Raw genomic sequence first — 17,677 nt, 5'->3', positions numbered from 1 at the left:
TAATGTACAGTATGTGGAAAATAATGTGTTTTTGAACCTTAAACCGCATAAACACATTTCATTACACCAAATACACAAAATAATGTTCTTTTTAGCAACATCATATGACCCCTTTAAGCAAACAGAAGATTGACAGACAGAGCGCGATTATGATTGGCTACAAAAGGCGGGCGCTCCCCGAGTTTTTGTTGTTTACAGAGCCTAGGGCTGTCGCACAGGTAGGCTAGGTGTGATATCGGTCAGGTAGTTGGGGCATGTGTTTGGTATTCCAAAATAATCGCTTACACAAGCTCTAAACTGTCTGATACACACTTCTGCTTTTGATGTCCTTTCGTCCACTGCGGACGCGTGTCATTGCCGTAGTAATCGCATATTTCCGTTTGTTTATCAGCGTTGTTTTGTCTTTTCCAAATAGTGACTGAAGTGGGGGGGTTATATTAAAAACGCCTCGAGTTTTCCACGGGCTGTGTCACGCTCAACGGGCTTTGACAAGCTCGCGCGCTGCTTATTATTCATGACGATCTCGAGCTGTTTCGGGATGTTGAATAGCCTATAATAATAATAATACACACAGAGGGGAAAAAACAGCTCAGGATCAAATGGGCCAATTCTCCACGCCTGACACCCAACTGCCACCGAATGGTCGGATCCTGCCAGCCGCTTCCGCGATAATGAGCGGGATTTGTTAAACAGTAAATGAATGAATAATGAAATATCCAGGTTGATCAGTTAGGCTCGCGCTGCCTGCGGTCATCCTGCCTCGAGCAGGAATTACGCACGCCCGGCGCGTGTCTGGATAAACCATTTTTACAGTCCATTGCGTGACAGCGAGCAGAGGGACCTGCGCTCAGACAAAGCTCCTCTCCGTCCTCTCATCCCCGAGAAAAAAAAAAGATGGAAAAGGGACTTTTCACTACAAGGTTTTAAACCTTTAGTCTTAGGACGCCAGAGCCTGTTCCATCTCAAACCGATTCAGCTGAAAGTCAGACACGAAGTCGATCAACCAGATTTTTATTCGATATTTCATGTCTTGTAGGCCTACTGTTTTTTTAAAGGCCTTTGTGTTTTACTCTTCCCTCTTTTGATCATAAATTGAGAGAATAAAATAGATTTTTTATGTCCGATTATTAATCTTTTAGCTATACAGGTCAATGTCCTACTCCCAACCAATCATGCATGCTTGGTTACGTCTTTGCATAAAAGAACTCAAAATGATTTCAGTTGTTTGATAAAATCAGGGAGTTGGGGCCAATTAGCAGTATAGCCCATAGGGCATTTTGTTGGTGCACATTTTAATTCTATGCTTGGAAAAAAAAATAAAAAAATATAACAATCAATAATTATGGAGTATAAAAGCAGCGATATTATTGGTTTGGTCTTATGGGTTTTTAGAAGTAATGAGAACCGAGTTGGGGGGAAAGATGAAAGATCTCGGCTTGTGTTGTTTCAGGTCCCGTGGGTGAGAGCGAGGCTAGTCTTTTTTTCTGCTGAAGAGAAATCTCTGGGTCTCGCCGAGATCACGTCGCTCGCGGACATGCGGGTGCTGCACCTGGGTCACAATACTTCACGCATGACGAGTCACGCGACGGAACCCGCAGGCCACGCGCTCCTCCGCATTAAATACAGCAGCGCGAGCTGATGCGCGCGGGGACTCGCGGGGGTCTGACCTGCGGCCGGGATACGGGTTCACTTTACTGCCGCGACCGCGAACACACGCCTTCAAGGGATTGTTTTCGATACATTTGGGCATTCTTTGCTTGCCTTAAAAAGAGACGGGAAGATAGCCTAGAGAATCAGAATTCTCATTTCCGTTTTTCAATTGCGAGTTTTGCTGATTGCATTATGAGTCAGTGTGATAATGAAAACATTACGAGATGTTTATAAAACAATGATAATATTCAGAATAATGTTAGAAAAGTAATGGCCTTTCAGTGAGAGATTTTGACATTTTGACATTAGCTTAAATCTTAAGATAATACTTGATGCTAATAATCGACGCTTTAATGCATTGTTGGTCTATAGTATTTAGGCCTATATTGTGGTAAAATATTTTTAATAGGCCTACTAACAGCATTGACATAATGACTGCAATTTATTTATTTTTCATATTATTCATTGCCTCCCTTGGTTCTGTTACAGCTGGATTAACAATGTTAGCAAAAAATAAAAATAAAAATTAAAGGAACAAGATGTTCGTATCTTTCTTTATAACGAAAATGTAATTTTATTTAGGTGAAAATGTATTTTGGAGGTTTATGATTACATTTATTTTTAAAGTCAGTAATTATTATTGATTATTCAAAAACTAATGATAGCACCGTTGTCTTTTTTTTCCCTGAAATAAAATATCTTCAGCAATTCTAATGTTAGCCTAGATGCTGTTGCCTGACTTGTCTGAAAATTAACTTTAATGCAAATAAAAAAATTTATGGACTAATGGTATGACTACGTAAACATTTTACTTAGATGATATTTAGTTTAGTTATTCTGAATTTAGGCACTTGTTAATTAAAACTGCATTTTGAAACGTTTTTTTATGTTTCATGCGTAGAGCACGTTATTAAGTCAAGAACACAAGGGGTTAACCACACAGCAACAACTACAATAAAACACACGCTTTATTCTTATTTCGAGGAAAATGAAAATCACCAGACAAGAACCAACTTCTAGCCTTCACCACATAACACCGTATCTATGAAACAAAAAATACAAGATGCTATCTAAAACAAGCGTTCACCCACGCACAGAGACAGTCACAGATAGACGACCCAGTCTATTCCTATGTACAAACGCCCATTAAATTAAGCATAAATAAATATATACAAACTTAAATAAAAGAACCTTCCTCGCACAGTTAACCAAATATTAACTTTGACAGACAGGCTATAATCCAGCTTGCGGAACTGAGAAAGTCAGAGAAAAGGCTGCGCGAGGCCCCAGTTCTGTGCAGCAGCATTATATGAAAGCGCACAAATCCCGGACCCTTTTTATGTGTATTTTCAAAAGTCTTTTTTTTTCGGTCAAAGCAAGCTTCCATTCAGCTGATGTAGGGTTGTAAAATCAATTAACAATATTTAGGCCATAAAATGTTTTTTTTTGTCCTATGTTGATTTAACTCTGTGTAAATGTTAGCATATATAAAAAATAAAAAAAACATAAACAACAGATGAATTATCAGTGAAATCTTGATTCAGTTGGTCAGCTAAGATGATTACCATTTCAAAAGTGACTTACTAAAAATGTCCTCATTTTCACAACCAAATGGCCAAGACAGCACAAGCAATAGCAGTTTCAAATACAAAGTAATACAACCAAAAAATACAAAATTCTCCTTTTAGTAGACAATCTATTCTGAATATCGCCTGAGGTGTTTTAAAGAATATGTTAAATCTCAGCGTTTTAATTTGGCTTGTAATCTTATGATATATGCTGTCTGATAACATTGTTTGTACGATATACTGTTCATTTTCTGCCTGTATTTTGGACATTGTTGTGTTTATTGTTGCTTGTTTCGTGCTGTTTGCACAAGGTGACTGCAGGAACTACATTTTATTCCTTATTCTGTAGGAAAACAACTTTGACTTAACATGCCAACTGTCTGCTAATGGGACAGTGTGGGGTCTAGACATGCTGTGCCTATAGCAAGACTAGTCAGGTGGGTTTTAGGACCAGTCCCACTAACTCCTTTACCAGCTACACAGCTTTGATCCAATCAGAGAATGTCATGACATTTTTTCATGGCACATCAAGCATGACAAATTCTTCATTCACATTTATCAGAGCATGCATCAGAAGGAACGTGCTTGATCTTCTGTATCAGTTAAAGAAATGCGACCTGCTCGCTCATGGATTACAGCATTCATTTTTCAAGAAACGAATTTAAGTCATAAGTTGAATTAAACAATCAAATGGAAAAGACATCAACCATGATTCCATTAAAAAAGCCTTTCTGCCTACCAAAGAAGCTGAAAAGAACTGTCAACTTACTGCCATGGATATTCCTACTTATTTCTTTATATATAAATCTACATATTCTTTTAACTTTGTGTGAAATATTGATTATAAAGAAGATCTACATAATATCAAAGCCACTGCATAGCAACTCTGAAAACCTTCATCCATAAATTACAAACACTGTGACTTCAGCATTTGGACATTTATGATGAAATTGATCAAATGAAAAAAATATTAAATGAAAACCTTTGATACGTTAGGCTCTCACAGATCAAAAAGTAAACCAAAATATTACAAAAGCCTTAGTTCATATCACACCCATGTTTGTTCATCTCAGTGTCTCACATAATGATGATGTGATTGCTTAAGATGCTCTTAATTATCTTGAGTAATAGGATAACAGGTGCTCGGACAGGTTCAAGCTTGCAATAGTTCAGAAGCTCTGTGGGAATCCCTGGGAATCATGGGTAAAATGCATGTTTCCCATCCCCTAATCACACTGCGAGCAAAAGCTCTCCAAAAAATATTTTTACAATAAAAAAAAAAAAGGCTGACATCTACTTGAAATGAAACTCTCCAGTGTTCACTGTCCATACATATGAAGAAAAGAGATACAGAACTTGAAATCCTCAGAGCAAAGCCTGCATATTTCTGCTTCTGAGAGCAAAGCCCGTCAATTAGAATAAAGCCATGGATTTAACTTTCAGTCTACTGGGAGAGTGTCTATCTGTTACTACTGGGGAATATTCCGTTCTCAGCATATTTCACTTCCTGATGGAGGTAGTGCTCTCAATATTCATGCTTTTCTTGCTTTGGGGAATCATAGAAAAATACAGGCAGATATTTTAGCCATGTGCCAAGATGGCCTGACGTAGGCCTACTAATGACCTCTCAACATTTGACCTCCATGTTTTTTCTGAAACTGCCTACACTCTTAAAAATAAAGGTGCTTCAAAAGGTTCTTCACAGCGATGCCATAGAAGAACCATTTTTGGTTCCACAAAGAAGCATTCAGTCAAAGGTTCTTTAAAGAACTATCTCTTTCTTACCTTTTTATAATCTGAAGAACCTTCTTTCACCACAAAGAACCTTTTGGGAAACAGAAAGGTTCTTCAGATGTTAAAGGTTCTTTCTGGAACCATTTAGACAAAAAGGTTCTTCTATGGCATCGTGAAGCACCTTTATTTTTAAGAGTGTATTGTGACCAGTGAACATCCAATAATGATATGATCAGCAATGTAATTCAGATAATTATCTGAAACTTGCAAGGTACATTTAAAATCAATTAAGTCATAATTTCCCAAATGAAGAAAGACAATTGAATTCATACTAAATTCTTGTCTTTTTCACAGCATGCACCCACAACTACTTGAGTCCTGTTCATAATAATAATGCTTTGAGGCGCAATGTAATCTCAAATAAGCATCTGAGCAAACGATCATACTTCAATCTTTAAAAGGTCATTTGTGACAAACAGTTCAAATGCCTCCGACTGGCAGCGTTGCAGAGCCCTGCTGCGGCATCTGCAGTTGTCTGGACTTGTCAGATTTTGACCCACATTCGCTTTCGCGTCTCAGAGCCACAAACAGTCTTGTTGTCCAGTCGCGAGAGCGCAGCGTGAAGGGGCGGGGGCGGGGGCTCGGGCTGACTGACGTACTTGCAAGGTACATTTAAAATCAATTAAGTCATAATTTCCCAAATGAAGAAAGACAATTGAATTCATACTAAATTCTTGTCTTTTTCACAGCATGCACCCACAACTACTTGTGTCCTGTTCATAATAATAATGCTTTGAGGCGCAATGTAATCTCAAATAAGCATCTGAGCAAACGATCATACTTCAATCTTTAAAAGGTCATTTGTGACAAACAGTTCAAATGCCTCCGACTGGCAGCGTTGCAGAGCCCTGCTGCGGCATCTGCAGTTGTCTGGACTTGTCAGATTTTGACCCACATTCGCTTTCGCGTCTCAGAGCCACAAACAGTCTTGTTGTCCAGTCGCGAGAGCGCAGCGTGAAGGGGCGGGGGCGGGGGCTCGGGCTGACTGACGGGACTTTGACAGACAGACTGTGAAAGGAGAGGCGAGGGAGGAGGGATGATGACCTTAGGCAAAACTTCAAGGGGAAAGCTGGCACTTTAAGACTTGAAACATTTCACTTAAATATAATGAGTTTCTAGCTCGGTGCCAGGCTGAGATGGATAAGAGATGCGTGTTTCTGCTGGACCTGAACTGCCTCATTAGAAACCAGCTAAACGTGTCAAAACGCACCAGGCACTAAGCGGACAGCTATCAAAACGACAATCCGTGATGGATTCAGCATTCACCTCGAAATGTGGCTACACATTTGTTCAGTTGCGGGCGGCAAGCTGTTACACCACCAGCTTCCAATGCAAGCAACGAATGCATAAATCATATTTAACACGCAAAAACACATTGTGTACGTACTTTGTGGCCAGCAGCATGTTCTTTCGTGAGTGCAGTTCGTTTGGATCCGTGTGCTGTCTGTTCAGATATTCAGACACGGCCTTTGTGGGAAATTCAGTTTCACAAATGTAGCCGAAGTCCCGAGCCAAATGAACAGCTTCTCCTGGAAATGAAAAAGAAACACAATATGGTCAAATGGAATTACTCCACATCGTCGCTTTAAATAATTTTATACTATTGTAGCTGCAACTGAACTGGAAGGAGAGACAGCCTATTAAGCAAATTAAAGATTGCGGTGCAGGAACAATCAGACGGTCATTATATTATATGAAATTAAAAAATCAATAATTATATGAAATTAGCTGTACTGGTTAAAATGTCGTTTTACTGCGTCTGCATCTGTTAACTATTTGCACCGCCTAAGGAAAATAAATCAGATTAGAGGAAGTCCCAAGGCAATACGATTTCATTTAACATGTTCGTGGTTCATTCGTAAATTCAAATGTTCGTTTTAGGCTTAAAATGTGAAATTGTTCGATTAAACTGATAAACTGTAAGTTGTATTTTTTTTTTAATCCGTAGGCTACTTGTTTTCCATTATAATTGCCCATTGTTTTGCTCACTTGAAGGGCCTAAATTCCCAAACACGGTGAAAAAAAATCTAAATAAGAAACAAGAATCAGATGTCCTGCTTTACCTTCTACCAGAGACGTCAGCGGCAATACGATTTCATTTAACATGTTCGTGGTTCATTCGTAAATTCAAATGTTCGTTTTAGGCTTAAAATGTGAAATTGTTCGATTAAACTGATAAACTGTAAGTTGTATTTTTTTTTAATCCGTAGGCTACTTGTTTTCCATTATAATTGTCCATTGTTTTGCTCACTTGAAGGGCCTAAATTCCCAAACACGGTGAAAAAAAATCTAAATAAGAAACAAGAATCAGATGTCCTGCTTTACCTTCTACCAGAGACGTCAGTAAAGTGACATTCGCAGCTTTGCGTCTCCCCGCGGGCAAATTCAAGCCGATTTTCTCCAGCTTTTCCCTCAGTGATCTTCCGCCGTTTTTCGACTTCGCTCTGAGGATAGCGCAGGCATAATTAGATAGTTTCACGACGGATTGACAGCAAAGATACACCATGAAAAGTGAACATTCAAAATCAGACATGTTATTGGCAGGGGTCATTTAAAAATCAAAAAAATGTGTTCAGCGTCCAAATAGGCTTTAATCCATTGACCTCTGCTTATAATGTGGATCCTGGCTGATTTATCGATGCTCTCACCTCCGTAGAACCCCGCCAAGCAGCGAGGCGTTGAGGCACTCCGGCGGAGAGAGGCGCCGCTGGACCTCGCCGACCGTCACTTTGTATTTGGATGTGGAGCTAAGAAGCGACAGGCGGCCGGGAACCGTGCAGAAGACCTCGTTGGCGTTCACGGTGATCCCGCCGATTAGACCGTCTTTGTTCATCATCAGAGAAGCGACGCTCTTGTGTGGAACTGGAACTGTGCGAGAGACACAGAAAACTGAGATACGTCTTATAATACAGACCTACTCAAATTTACTGGAAATTGTGATTTGATCAAGCGTTTTGAACACTAAAGGTAGGCTATATTTGCTTCGCAAAATGGCGCTATAGCCTAGTGGTAAAGCAAGAGGTGTTATTATTTTTAAATAATATCTAAGACTAGTCACAGATAGCCCATGCATGTGAGAATATGTTCATATTATGCAATGTGAAATCTTGGCACATGAAAGCGCCGTGAGCTCGAGCCCTCGGCTGGCCCGGGTCACCCCGCACGCGCTCCTGCTTTCATGCGTTAATTCCACGGACAATAGAAAGCAAGCCAGAACTGTCCGTAAATGCAAACACTGCGGAAAGCCGGTAGTAATTTTTTTTCCCTTAAATATATTTATCTAAACATGTTGCCAACAACGGCGTTAAAAAAATGTGGTTCGATTTGTCCGGTAATGTTTTGCAGTTTCCAACGTGATTAAAATACTAGCATTACACTTAGAAATGCTGAGATTTAGTCCTTTCCTTTCGTTTAGTCAATTCAGTTACACTTTCCTGTAACTTCCACAGTGACATTTCAACACTTCTACACTCATTTATTATATTATCGATTGGTGATGGACACATGCTAATAACATTAACCACCTATTTTTCAAATCAGCCCCCCTGCCTCCCCTCAACACACAAACTCACTAGCTGACCGTCAAAAGATGTCTATACCAACTTAAGCGCTAACGGGGTAACGAGCGCTCGAGCCCACGGAGATCTCTACAGGGGATAATACAGAAAACGAGCTCACGAGATCTGCGCTCAGAAAACCATCCATCACAGCGGCCACTCAAAGGCCGTCTCTTCTGGGAGGCCCGTGTTCCGTTAACTAAATTACCGGCAAACGTCCCTCATAACGGACAAATATTAACACGAGCCCAGGGAGTGTTGCTGGAGCTCTTACTGACTGCATGAAGGAGTAAATATGTCAAAACCTCCGAGGAGAAATTATATCAACAAAGTGTCGCTTAAGTGTCGATTACATGTTCCCAGAAAAAAAAGGCAGACATAAATCTGGAATTTGTTCTACTGTTTTAATGAATAAAAGAAAAGAGACAACTGATAATATTTTAAGCCTACAATAGACGTTAAATTGGTCGATTATTATTACGACACTAAATTCCTCGTAGTTCGATTATAAGACGATGATTCTAAAAATATTCAAAGTCCTCCAATTCCTCTTGCTTTGGCTGAGCGTCCAAGGTTAAGAGGATAGGCAGGAGACATCATTTAAATACCAAATGTGGTTGAGCGCATGCGTAAAAATGTGTGCTAAGGTGTATTCACCTGAAATGACTTTTTGCCCTAAATCAATAGAACAGTGATTCCTTCTATCAGCACTTTTTTTTGTTGCAAAAACCCAGTGGTCGTTGAAAAACATGAAATTATCAAATAATGAAACAGCACTGGCATAATTCTTCCAGCCATTTTCCCATTTACCTTTTTTAATAACTGACTGATCCAGGATGTTCATCCCGTTGTTTGCGTCCTCCAAGGCCTAAAAAGGCATAATGAGAAAACATTTAACTTTTGAACAAACGCTACAGTCAATTATAAATATTCAGAGAACTTCCGGATAATGACCTTCTGTTTAGTTATGAAAATACCAGTAGATTCCACCGGGGACATTGACAAAAATACATGCATACATATTTCCAATCGAAGATGGATTCAAATAGTGAACATAAGCAATTGAAAAATGCTTTTTAATTAAGTTTAGGTCTCATATCATTGTTTTCACTAACAATTCATGCAAAACTACAATTTTCCATGCAAGTTTTCTGAATGAATTTATCAGTAAACGTAAACTAATCTGGATTTAGCCTAATTTAAAAAAAATTTAAATTTAACAAACTTTCTTTTTTTTTTTAAATAAATAAAATAAAAATAAGATATCAGTTATGCCCTACGTCAGTTAGGTTTTATAATCATTTTGGGAAGAGTGGCAGACAATCATTGTCCAGTCAGCTGAACAGGGACAGGCCTTATCTTAATATTTAGATTACGCAGAAACTGTCATTTGACGAAATTAGCTATAATGTGTGCAGGCTATATTGATCAAAAAACAGATGGTTAGAAATGTGAACCGAGCAGACGATGGCTTCGTGAAGTTTTCATTTTTAGCAATTGCAACAATAATTTTAAGTTAACAGCAGTTTACCTCAACACAGGCCTAACTGTAATGCATTTACATATTATTTATGACGTGAAAATATGGTCTCAAAAAATAAAATGTGATTACAACGGCAACAGAATATTGTTTCGAATAACAAGCAAGCCTTTAGGGTATTTACTAGGCTACTACTATTCATACATATGCTAAAGAGCTTGGATTGCGTTTATTCATAGGCTATATGGTAAAAATGTTTGTAACGTGTCACAGAAAATGTCAACAGGTCAGAAAACTCCCTAAAAAATATAGCCTACGGAATTATTTCATATAGAGCTACCGACATTATATAAAATAAAAGATAAAAATAATACAAATTTAAATTAATTCGTTTAAATATAAACTTATTAGATAATTCTAATCGCAAAATAAAAATTCAAAACGATTTATTTCACATCTTTGTGGAATTGATATCCCCACAAAAGAGGTTATTTTCCAAGCCAAAAAACTAAAATCATAACCAACCTGCATATCCTCCATGCCGTGCGCCAGGCCATGAAGGGACAGACCGTCTCCCATTCCTGCCTCGAGCCCGTGGTGCGTGGAGTGGAGCAGCACGTCCGGTCGGCGCACGGTGTAGTCCCGCCGGGGGTCCAGACCCGAGAGCTGCGGTAAAGAGGCTCGAGGCTGCGGCAGTAAACCTCCGCTCTCCGTGCCCACGTCCTGCCGCTGCCGGGAGCCCCACGGGTGCTGCTGTTGCTGGTGAAGGGCGTTCAGAGAGTACGGGTCACTGACGTGTGAGTACGGGTCCTGGCTCTGGTGATACGGCAGCGGCTGGTACGGCGGGGGAAAGTACGGTGGTTGGAAGTCCGAGGAAGGTGTGTGAGAGAGCGGCGGAGCGCTGGAGTACGGACCCTGAGAGACCGAACCCAGCTGGGACAGTCTGGAACTGTGGCTCGGTACCCCATCATGGCGGTCCTTCAAACGAGAAAAGAATATAAATACGATTACAAACCAACCATTTGTTTTAGTGTTCTAATAAAAAAAATAGCCTAAACTTTTTGGGATGTTTTGAATGGAAACGAATCCAACGATATGGAAAGACTAATGGTAGCTATCGCCCATATATCGGCGCTCGCGGTGATCCAAGAAAGTACCAAAGCTTTCAAAACATATTTTCTGACTGAATCGTGTGTAGTAACTTCACAAAACATCTTAAAGAAGGTAGGATTTAACTTCCTAAGCTCGCAGCATAATAAGCAAAACCCGCATGCATACTACCTTTCTACCACGCAGCTACAAGCAAGTATATTTCACGGTGTTCTCAGACTCACCGTGGAGGAATAGGTGTGCACCAACATCTGGACAAAAAAAAGCGAGCTCGTTTAGAGCAGAAGGACACGCGACTGCACGACACACGCTCGCCCGAAGAAAAACGCGCTCCTTTCTCAACTCCTCATGACCGCACGGAGCAAAAACTTTTTTTTCTTCCCCAGCTCAAATGATTTCTCCTACACTGCACTGTTCGTCCAGGTCTCGGTTCTGTTCTTCCCGATCCGGCGCTCTGATCCAGTGTGCGGTGCTCCGTCCGTCCGCCTCGCTGCTACACCTCCTCCTCAGAATAATTGTGATTCATGACTCCTCTAATATTGCGGGAATACTTAAAGCAGCGGGGAGCAGCGGAGCGTGAAGGCGCTGCTGCTGTAAGTGACGTTCATTCAGGAGGAGGACACTCTCGTGCTCTGTTTTATCCCCCTCTCTGTTTGAGGTCCGGCATGCACGGGTCCGGACCTCTTTCTTTTGCTATTGCTATTGTTGTCTGTTATGTTATTGTTGTGTGTGCACAGTCCATTTATCTCCATCCAGAACAAACGAATCGCCGGAATCAGCTGCTTTGAACAGACAGATGGACAGAGGCCTCATTCATATTCTCACATACTTTATTAGGCTATGCATTATAATCACTACATTATACTCACCATAGCTATTCAGACTTACTCACAATATCGAAATTGGATTCCACCATATAACGTTAGACAGCCTAGACTACTTCTACAGCCTATATATATATATATAAGCGTAATTTGGAGCCCCTGTAGGCTAACGCATTAACCATAACTATGCCCTTGTTATTCCATATTCACCATAGTTTCCCATGCATGTGTGTTTAAGCAGGCCCAGGTCTTCGATAAGCAAAAACATGAACTTCACGATAACAATAGCATATCACACAAACACTCATGCGATTTAAACTGTCCCTAACAAAGAGGTGAAGTTTTAAAAAGTAAGCATGAACAGGTTTTTTACAAATGGTTTCTGGGTGACAGCTTAAAGTCCTCCACTAATGGTGCCCCATTAAAGAGCTCGTATAATGGTCGATTTCACGGACTGGGGTCGAAGTGTTTAATTACACGCGTGACGGTGACTGTGAGAGAAAAGCCATGTGTGACTCTCCGGGTCGGCATCCCGCGAGGCTTTTCCAAAAACCACCACGAGTCTCTCCCACGAGCTCGAGCTCATTCAGGGGAATCCACGGGACTCCCACGCGTGACACTGCGTCCTCTCCTTCTGTAGATGCGTTCTCAGATTAATAAATCGATGGCAGGGTCAGATTTTTTCAGACTAGATTTTATCCCACAAATGTCATCATTTGTAAAGTTATAATATTAAAAACTCTACTGTAAGAAAATGAAAAATACTTTGAAAGGAAATAAGGTAACCTGCTAAAATCACTACATTGTTGATACAAAAACAACTTTTTGCAATTTGGGAACAAACGAATTGTTTTGAATATGACAAAATGCTTCTAAATCAAACGTTTACATTTGACCCCCCCCCCCCCTTATTTAAATAACCAGCATAAACCCCCTATCAATAAGAGACCAAACTTATTAGAAAAAATAAAAATAAATTTTTTTTGTCGTTATATAAATCATACAGTGAAAAAACAGATGCAGTTTGTCTTCTCGTTACCTCGTATATATCTTCATACTTGACATTTTCCACCAGTTTCCACAGCATGTTCGCGCGCTGGTCCCTGCGTAACGAGTGCATTCATGAGAAGAGTGAAGATCTCAACTCTCTCCCTCCCTCTCTCTCTCTCTCTCTCTCTCTCTCACTCACTCACCGAAAACGTAAAGCTCGTAGAAAAATCCCCGATTCCCCTTCACGGTGTTTGTCTGCGTGTGTGCTGATACAGTGAAAGTCTGATGTTAAGTGAGTTGACTTTGGGTTGCGTGTAAAAGCTGAGACCCCAGCTCCATCAACTGCAGATGAAATGGCGGTCTGCCATCTTACAGGACCGAATCAACGTGTTATTGAAAGGAAACAGAATAAAAAGCATTAACCACATAACCTAAAATAATCAATAGCTTTGATATATAATTTCAAAAGTCATTTTTGCAAAGTCACTACAGTTGGAAAAGGCAGCTTGGTAAACTCTCTAGAGGAGGTTTCCTGTCACTGTGCTGTGCAACTGTTTAATCACTGATAAGCGAAACGCGAGGGTTCTGATCGCTCAGTTTTTGCTACAAATCTCCTCATTGCTGTAGCAAACATTCGCCTACCTCAAAGACACTAACAAGAAAGCGAGGTCAGATGTCTACAGTTACAGCGATGCAGCAGTGATGAGAGCCGGTGCAGTGCGCCCCCTGCTGCTCAGTGAAACACCTACTACTTCAACACTGAAAAGAGAACAGAAACAGAAGAACAACAGGTTTCAGCTCGGTTTGAGACGAGGTCAAACAGCACTAAACTTCATGTTATCGTGATACTCACGGTTTCTATAAGATCTGACATCCATAAGAAATGCGGTGCTCATTCCAGCTCCTGCAGAGTTTAGTCCCAGCCCCGCTCCAACACACCTGCCTGACCCTCACAAAGCCCCCCGCCCTGGTTACTGTTGCTAATCTCAGACAAGCTGTGAAGCAAGTTCTGCAGGATCAAACTGTTTTCTAGTTAATCGTGATCAGAAGGTAAAATAGAACGGAATTTATTGGAAGGAATTAAAGGAATTATTAAATCACACAGCAATGCGATTAATAACTGCAAATCAGAACTGAGGCAAACACTAAAATAAAGTAAGAGGATCTGAAATCGAATCAAGCGATCACATTGTGAACTAACGCGTTACTGTGAACGTTTTTCAGCACTGCTGCAATGACCTGAATCATAAACGAACATTAGTTTGCCTTGTTTTGACTTATTTTAAAGATGTATTTGGGAATTATTTATTTGATATTTGATATTTGTTTAAGCATTTAAAAAATGATCCTCTCGGTGTAGCACCCACCAACAACGTTTTACCGTATTTTTGGATAATTTCAGCAAAAAATGCGTTTAAAACTATGCAAATCCTCCAAAGACTGACATTAGACAACAGCAAAAGCTTACCTGAATATTGCGGACAAAAAGTCCCTAAACCAAAAGTCCTTCCAAATAAATAAATAAATATATAATAAATAAATGGAAACAATAAACTAAATAAAACATAGTTTATGTAAAGTTATAAGCAGGGGAGACCAGGTAAAATTATTACTGCTTTTACTCCTGCAAATAGTATATATTTACTCTTGGAAATAGCTATATATTTTTTAAGGTAGGTTTATTTCATTATCAGTTTCTAAAGACAAATCTTAAAGTCTTAACAAAAACAAAAAAAACCTGTCTACTGAACATTATTACTGGTCAGGAAAAATAGGCTACAGGTCATTGAGCACAAGTTGATTTTTTGTGACAACATGCCCCAGTAGCAGACACATATAGTGGGCAAAAGTTGCCACAAAGGGAGCCTGCCATTAGAATAGCCTGCTGTCTGCAACATGTAAACAATAAAGCAATTACGCAACACAAACAATTCATGAAACAGCAAAATTACTGAAGGTAACAAAATATGATTGTAATTAATTGTCATTAATAACTCAAATAAAATGTAAAAATAAATATAAAAAAATAAAATAAACACAAAAATAAAATTAAGGTAGACTGAATAATTTAAATTATTTTATTCCATTCAGTGTAATTAACTTCAGCGCTGTAATTTTTGGTTAAGTAAGAAATTCAACACAAGCACTTACAATTTAACTTATAATTTTGCATTTAAAGATTGGAGACTAATATATTTAAAAGCATACTAACATACTAAGATGCTGCAGTATGACAGACAGTTGCAGCCACTGAGCCAATGTTTCTGTTCATGTAGAAAAGGAACAATTTTCCCTTCCTGCACAAGAGGTCACTGGGTCACTAGAAATACACAGTTTTCCTATTTTGTTAATTGATTTGTATTGTCAACATTTTGCTATACATCTCCTAATATTTTCCAGAATTATTTAAATCAACTAAATGTATACTGTGGGACATTTTAACTGAGCTCACTGATCTTGACCCAGTTTCATGTCAGTTTCTCAGATCTGTTTCACTGGCCATTAAGATGCTGCTTGACGTATGGAAGAGTGAAAATAATCTGCGATTAATGTTTCAGCAGCCCTGCTGCCACAGAGACAGTGCCAGAGCCACACACACGCACGCACACACACACACACACACACACACACACACACACACACACACACACACACACGCTCACTCTGGGCATGTCTAGAGGCCATGACAGATGTCCAAACAGTTTGAGAGCTCATTCTGAACAGACTTTGATTAGAATTCAACATAATCACACATTCAAATTGTCACAGAACACAAAAACACATGAGCACACATGCACGTGTGCACAAAGTTTGCAAAAACATGTTTTTGTCACATTTTCAAATCATAAAAGCAGAGAATATAAAAAAAAACTAAATAAATATTACATTTGGTATTGTTATAGGTGTCCACATTTTTTTACTAAAATTAAAATGTGCACACCTAATAAAAAATATGTGAACACTTATATGCACACTACATTTATTATATAATTTTAACATGGTGTGTGTGTGTGAGCGAGCGCAACCATTGCCTGCCATTACACATGCTGGCCACAAGATAGCGCGCGAGTAACGTAATAAAGATCCATTGAGTTTCTGTTGAAGACTTTCAAAAGAGGGAAGAAAGTCTCATGATAAACCAAGTCCAGATGCTTCAGATTCTTCCAGATTGTTCGATGACTTGTACAAATAATAATCTTCACAAACACGTTTCCCATTGGACTTTTAAAGTTCTCTCTGTGTGGAAATCTGCCCAGTAACATCTGAGTTAAAAAAACAAAATCCTGTGAAATTCAGGAATGTCCTTACTCGTAAAGACTATGCATAAAGTAGACTTTTTACATTTATTTTAATGTGAATAGTTTAGCCAATTATCGTTGTTTAAATACAATGAAAAATCGATGGTGGTCACTATAGATAGGTAGCCTAAATAGACTCAAAATGTTTATGGTTGGACTTTTTGGTAGGCTACACCAATTCAAAAGCAATAATTATAGTCTATAATATCAACATCTAGTGCATGCGTGTACGACTATATAATATAGCTAGACCTTCGTTTTATCTGAATGGATAGAATAAGTGCCAATTGTTTGGTTGTGCGTAGCCTGGCTTCTCTGTATTTTCTCATGAGGACTTTTCATTTGCATTATACTTTTTGAACTTAATTAATTACTCACCGCGTAAACTAGGTCGAGTCGATGTCTTGGCGTGTTAAATGAAAGCTGAACATTAAGTATTGAACGTCACACATGCATTAGAACTGGCCAAACTGATCAAACACACTCGTGATCAATAAATGCGCTAATTATGCGTCAAGGCTATTTGGGTTTTCCTAAGATGGTGTTATTGGGATAGGATATTTAGGCTACGTTAACGTTGACTGGTCGCTGATTATTGAAAGTAGGCTACTGAGATCAGACAGCTGTTTCCTACAATAACAACAAAAAAACTGAATATGAATGCGAATCTCTTTTATCTTGTGCAAAGCTTCATCGATCTGTCAGTCGGTTATTGACTTTGTAAAGCCTTCCGGTGCAGCATCGTGTTGGTCTTTCTGTGCTGTTAATGATCTGTTCTGTTTGGGTGCTTATTTATTCTACATCAACCATTTTTTCTAAATGCATATTCCATCGTAGTCCAAAGAATCAGGTTTAGCTGCATTGTGATTGTTTATTAGAATTAATATAATCCAATAATTGTATAAATAAAGCTAGCTGCTCTCTTTTATTATTTTAATTCAGTATTTTAAGTTCACTGGGTATTTTCTTTTTCTGTGAATTAAATAAAAGTGTGAGACTGAGGTAAAGCAAGTACACTCAAAAAATGCTGGGTTAAATATATCCCAGCACTGGGTTAAAAAGGGACAAACCCAGCTATTGGGTTGTTTTGACCCAGCGTTTGGGTTGTTTTGACCCAGCGTTTGGGTTGTTTTGACCCAGCTATTGGGTTGTTTTGACCCAGCGTTTGGGTACCCAGCGGTTGGGGTGTTTCGACCCAGCATTTGGGTTGTTTCGACCCAGCTGTTGTCAAAACAACCCAACTGTTATAGTTTCTTCTTCAGCTGTGGGAAGATAGGAATATTCTCCAGCATTTGGGTTGTTTCGACCCAGCTGTTGGGTTGTTTCGACCCAGCGGTTGGGTTGTTTCGACCCAGCGGTTGGGTTGTTTCGACCCAGCATTTGGGTTGTTTCGACCCAGCGGTTG

General features: G+C 39.4%; 1 protein-coding gene across 1 annotated transcript in view; it reads right to left on the bottom strand.

Moving 5' to 3' along the window:
• Positions 1-11,827, bottom strand: part of LOC107550363 (transcription factor AP-2-beta-like) — an 18,404-nt gene extending 6,577 nt beyond the window's left edge. Inside the window, exons 1-6 of the mRNA XM_016231624.1 lie at positions 11,384-11,827; positions 10,575-11,027; positions 9,380-9,437; positions 7,661-7,880; positions 7,338-7,456; positions 6,400-6,541 (exon numbers count right to left, since the gene is read on the bottom strand). Of these exons, the coding sequence (XP_016087110.1) occupies positions 6,400-6,541; positions 7,338-7,456; positions 7,661-7,880; positions 9,380-9,437; positions 10,575-11,027; positions 11,384-11,410 (1,019 nt within the window). The 5' untranslated portion in view covers positions 11,411-11,827. The remainder of the gene's footprint in view (positions 1-6,399; positions 6,542-7,337; positions 7,457-7,660; positions 7,881-9,379; positions 9,438-10,574; positions 11,028-11,383) is intronic.
• Positions 11,828-17,677: the final 5,850 nt, after the last annotated feature.

The sequence above is a fragment of the Sinocyclocheilus grahami genome, unplaced genomic scaffold (genome assembly GCF_001515645.1).
Source record: "Sinocyclocheilus grahami isolate Dianchi unplaced genomic scaffold, SAMN03320097.WGS_v1.1 scaffold397.1, whole genome shotgun sequence".
Classification (NCBI taxonomy): domain Eukaryota; kingdom Metazoa; phylum Chordata; class Actinopteri; order Cypriniformes; family Cyprinidae; genus Sinocyclocheilus; species Sinocyclocheilus grahami.
This window is presented reverse-complemented; position numbering and strand designations above follow the sequence as displayed.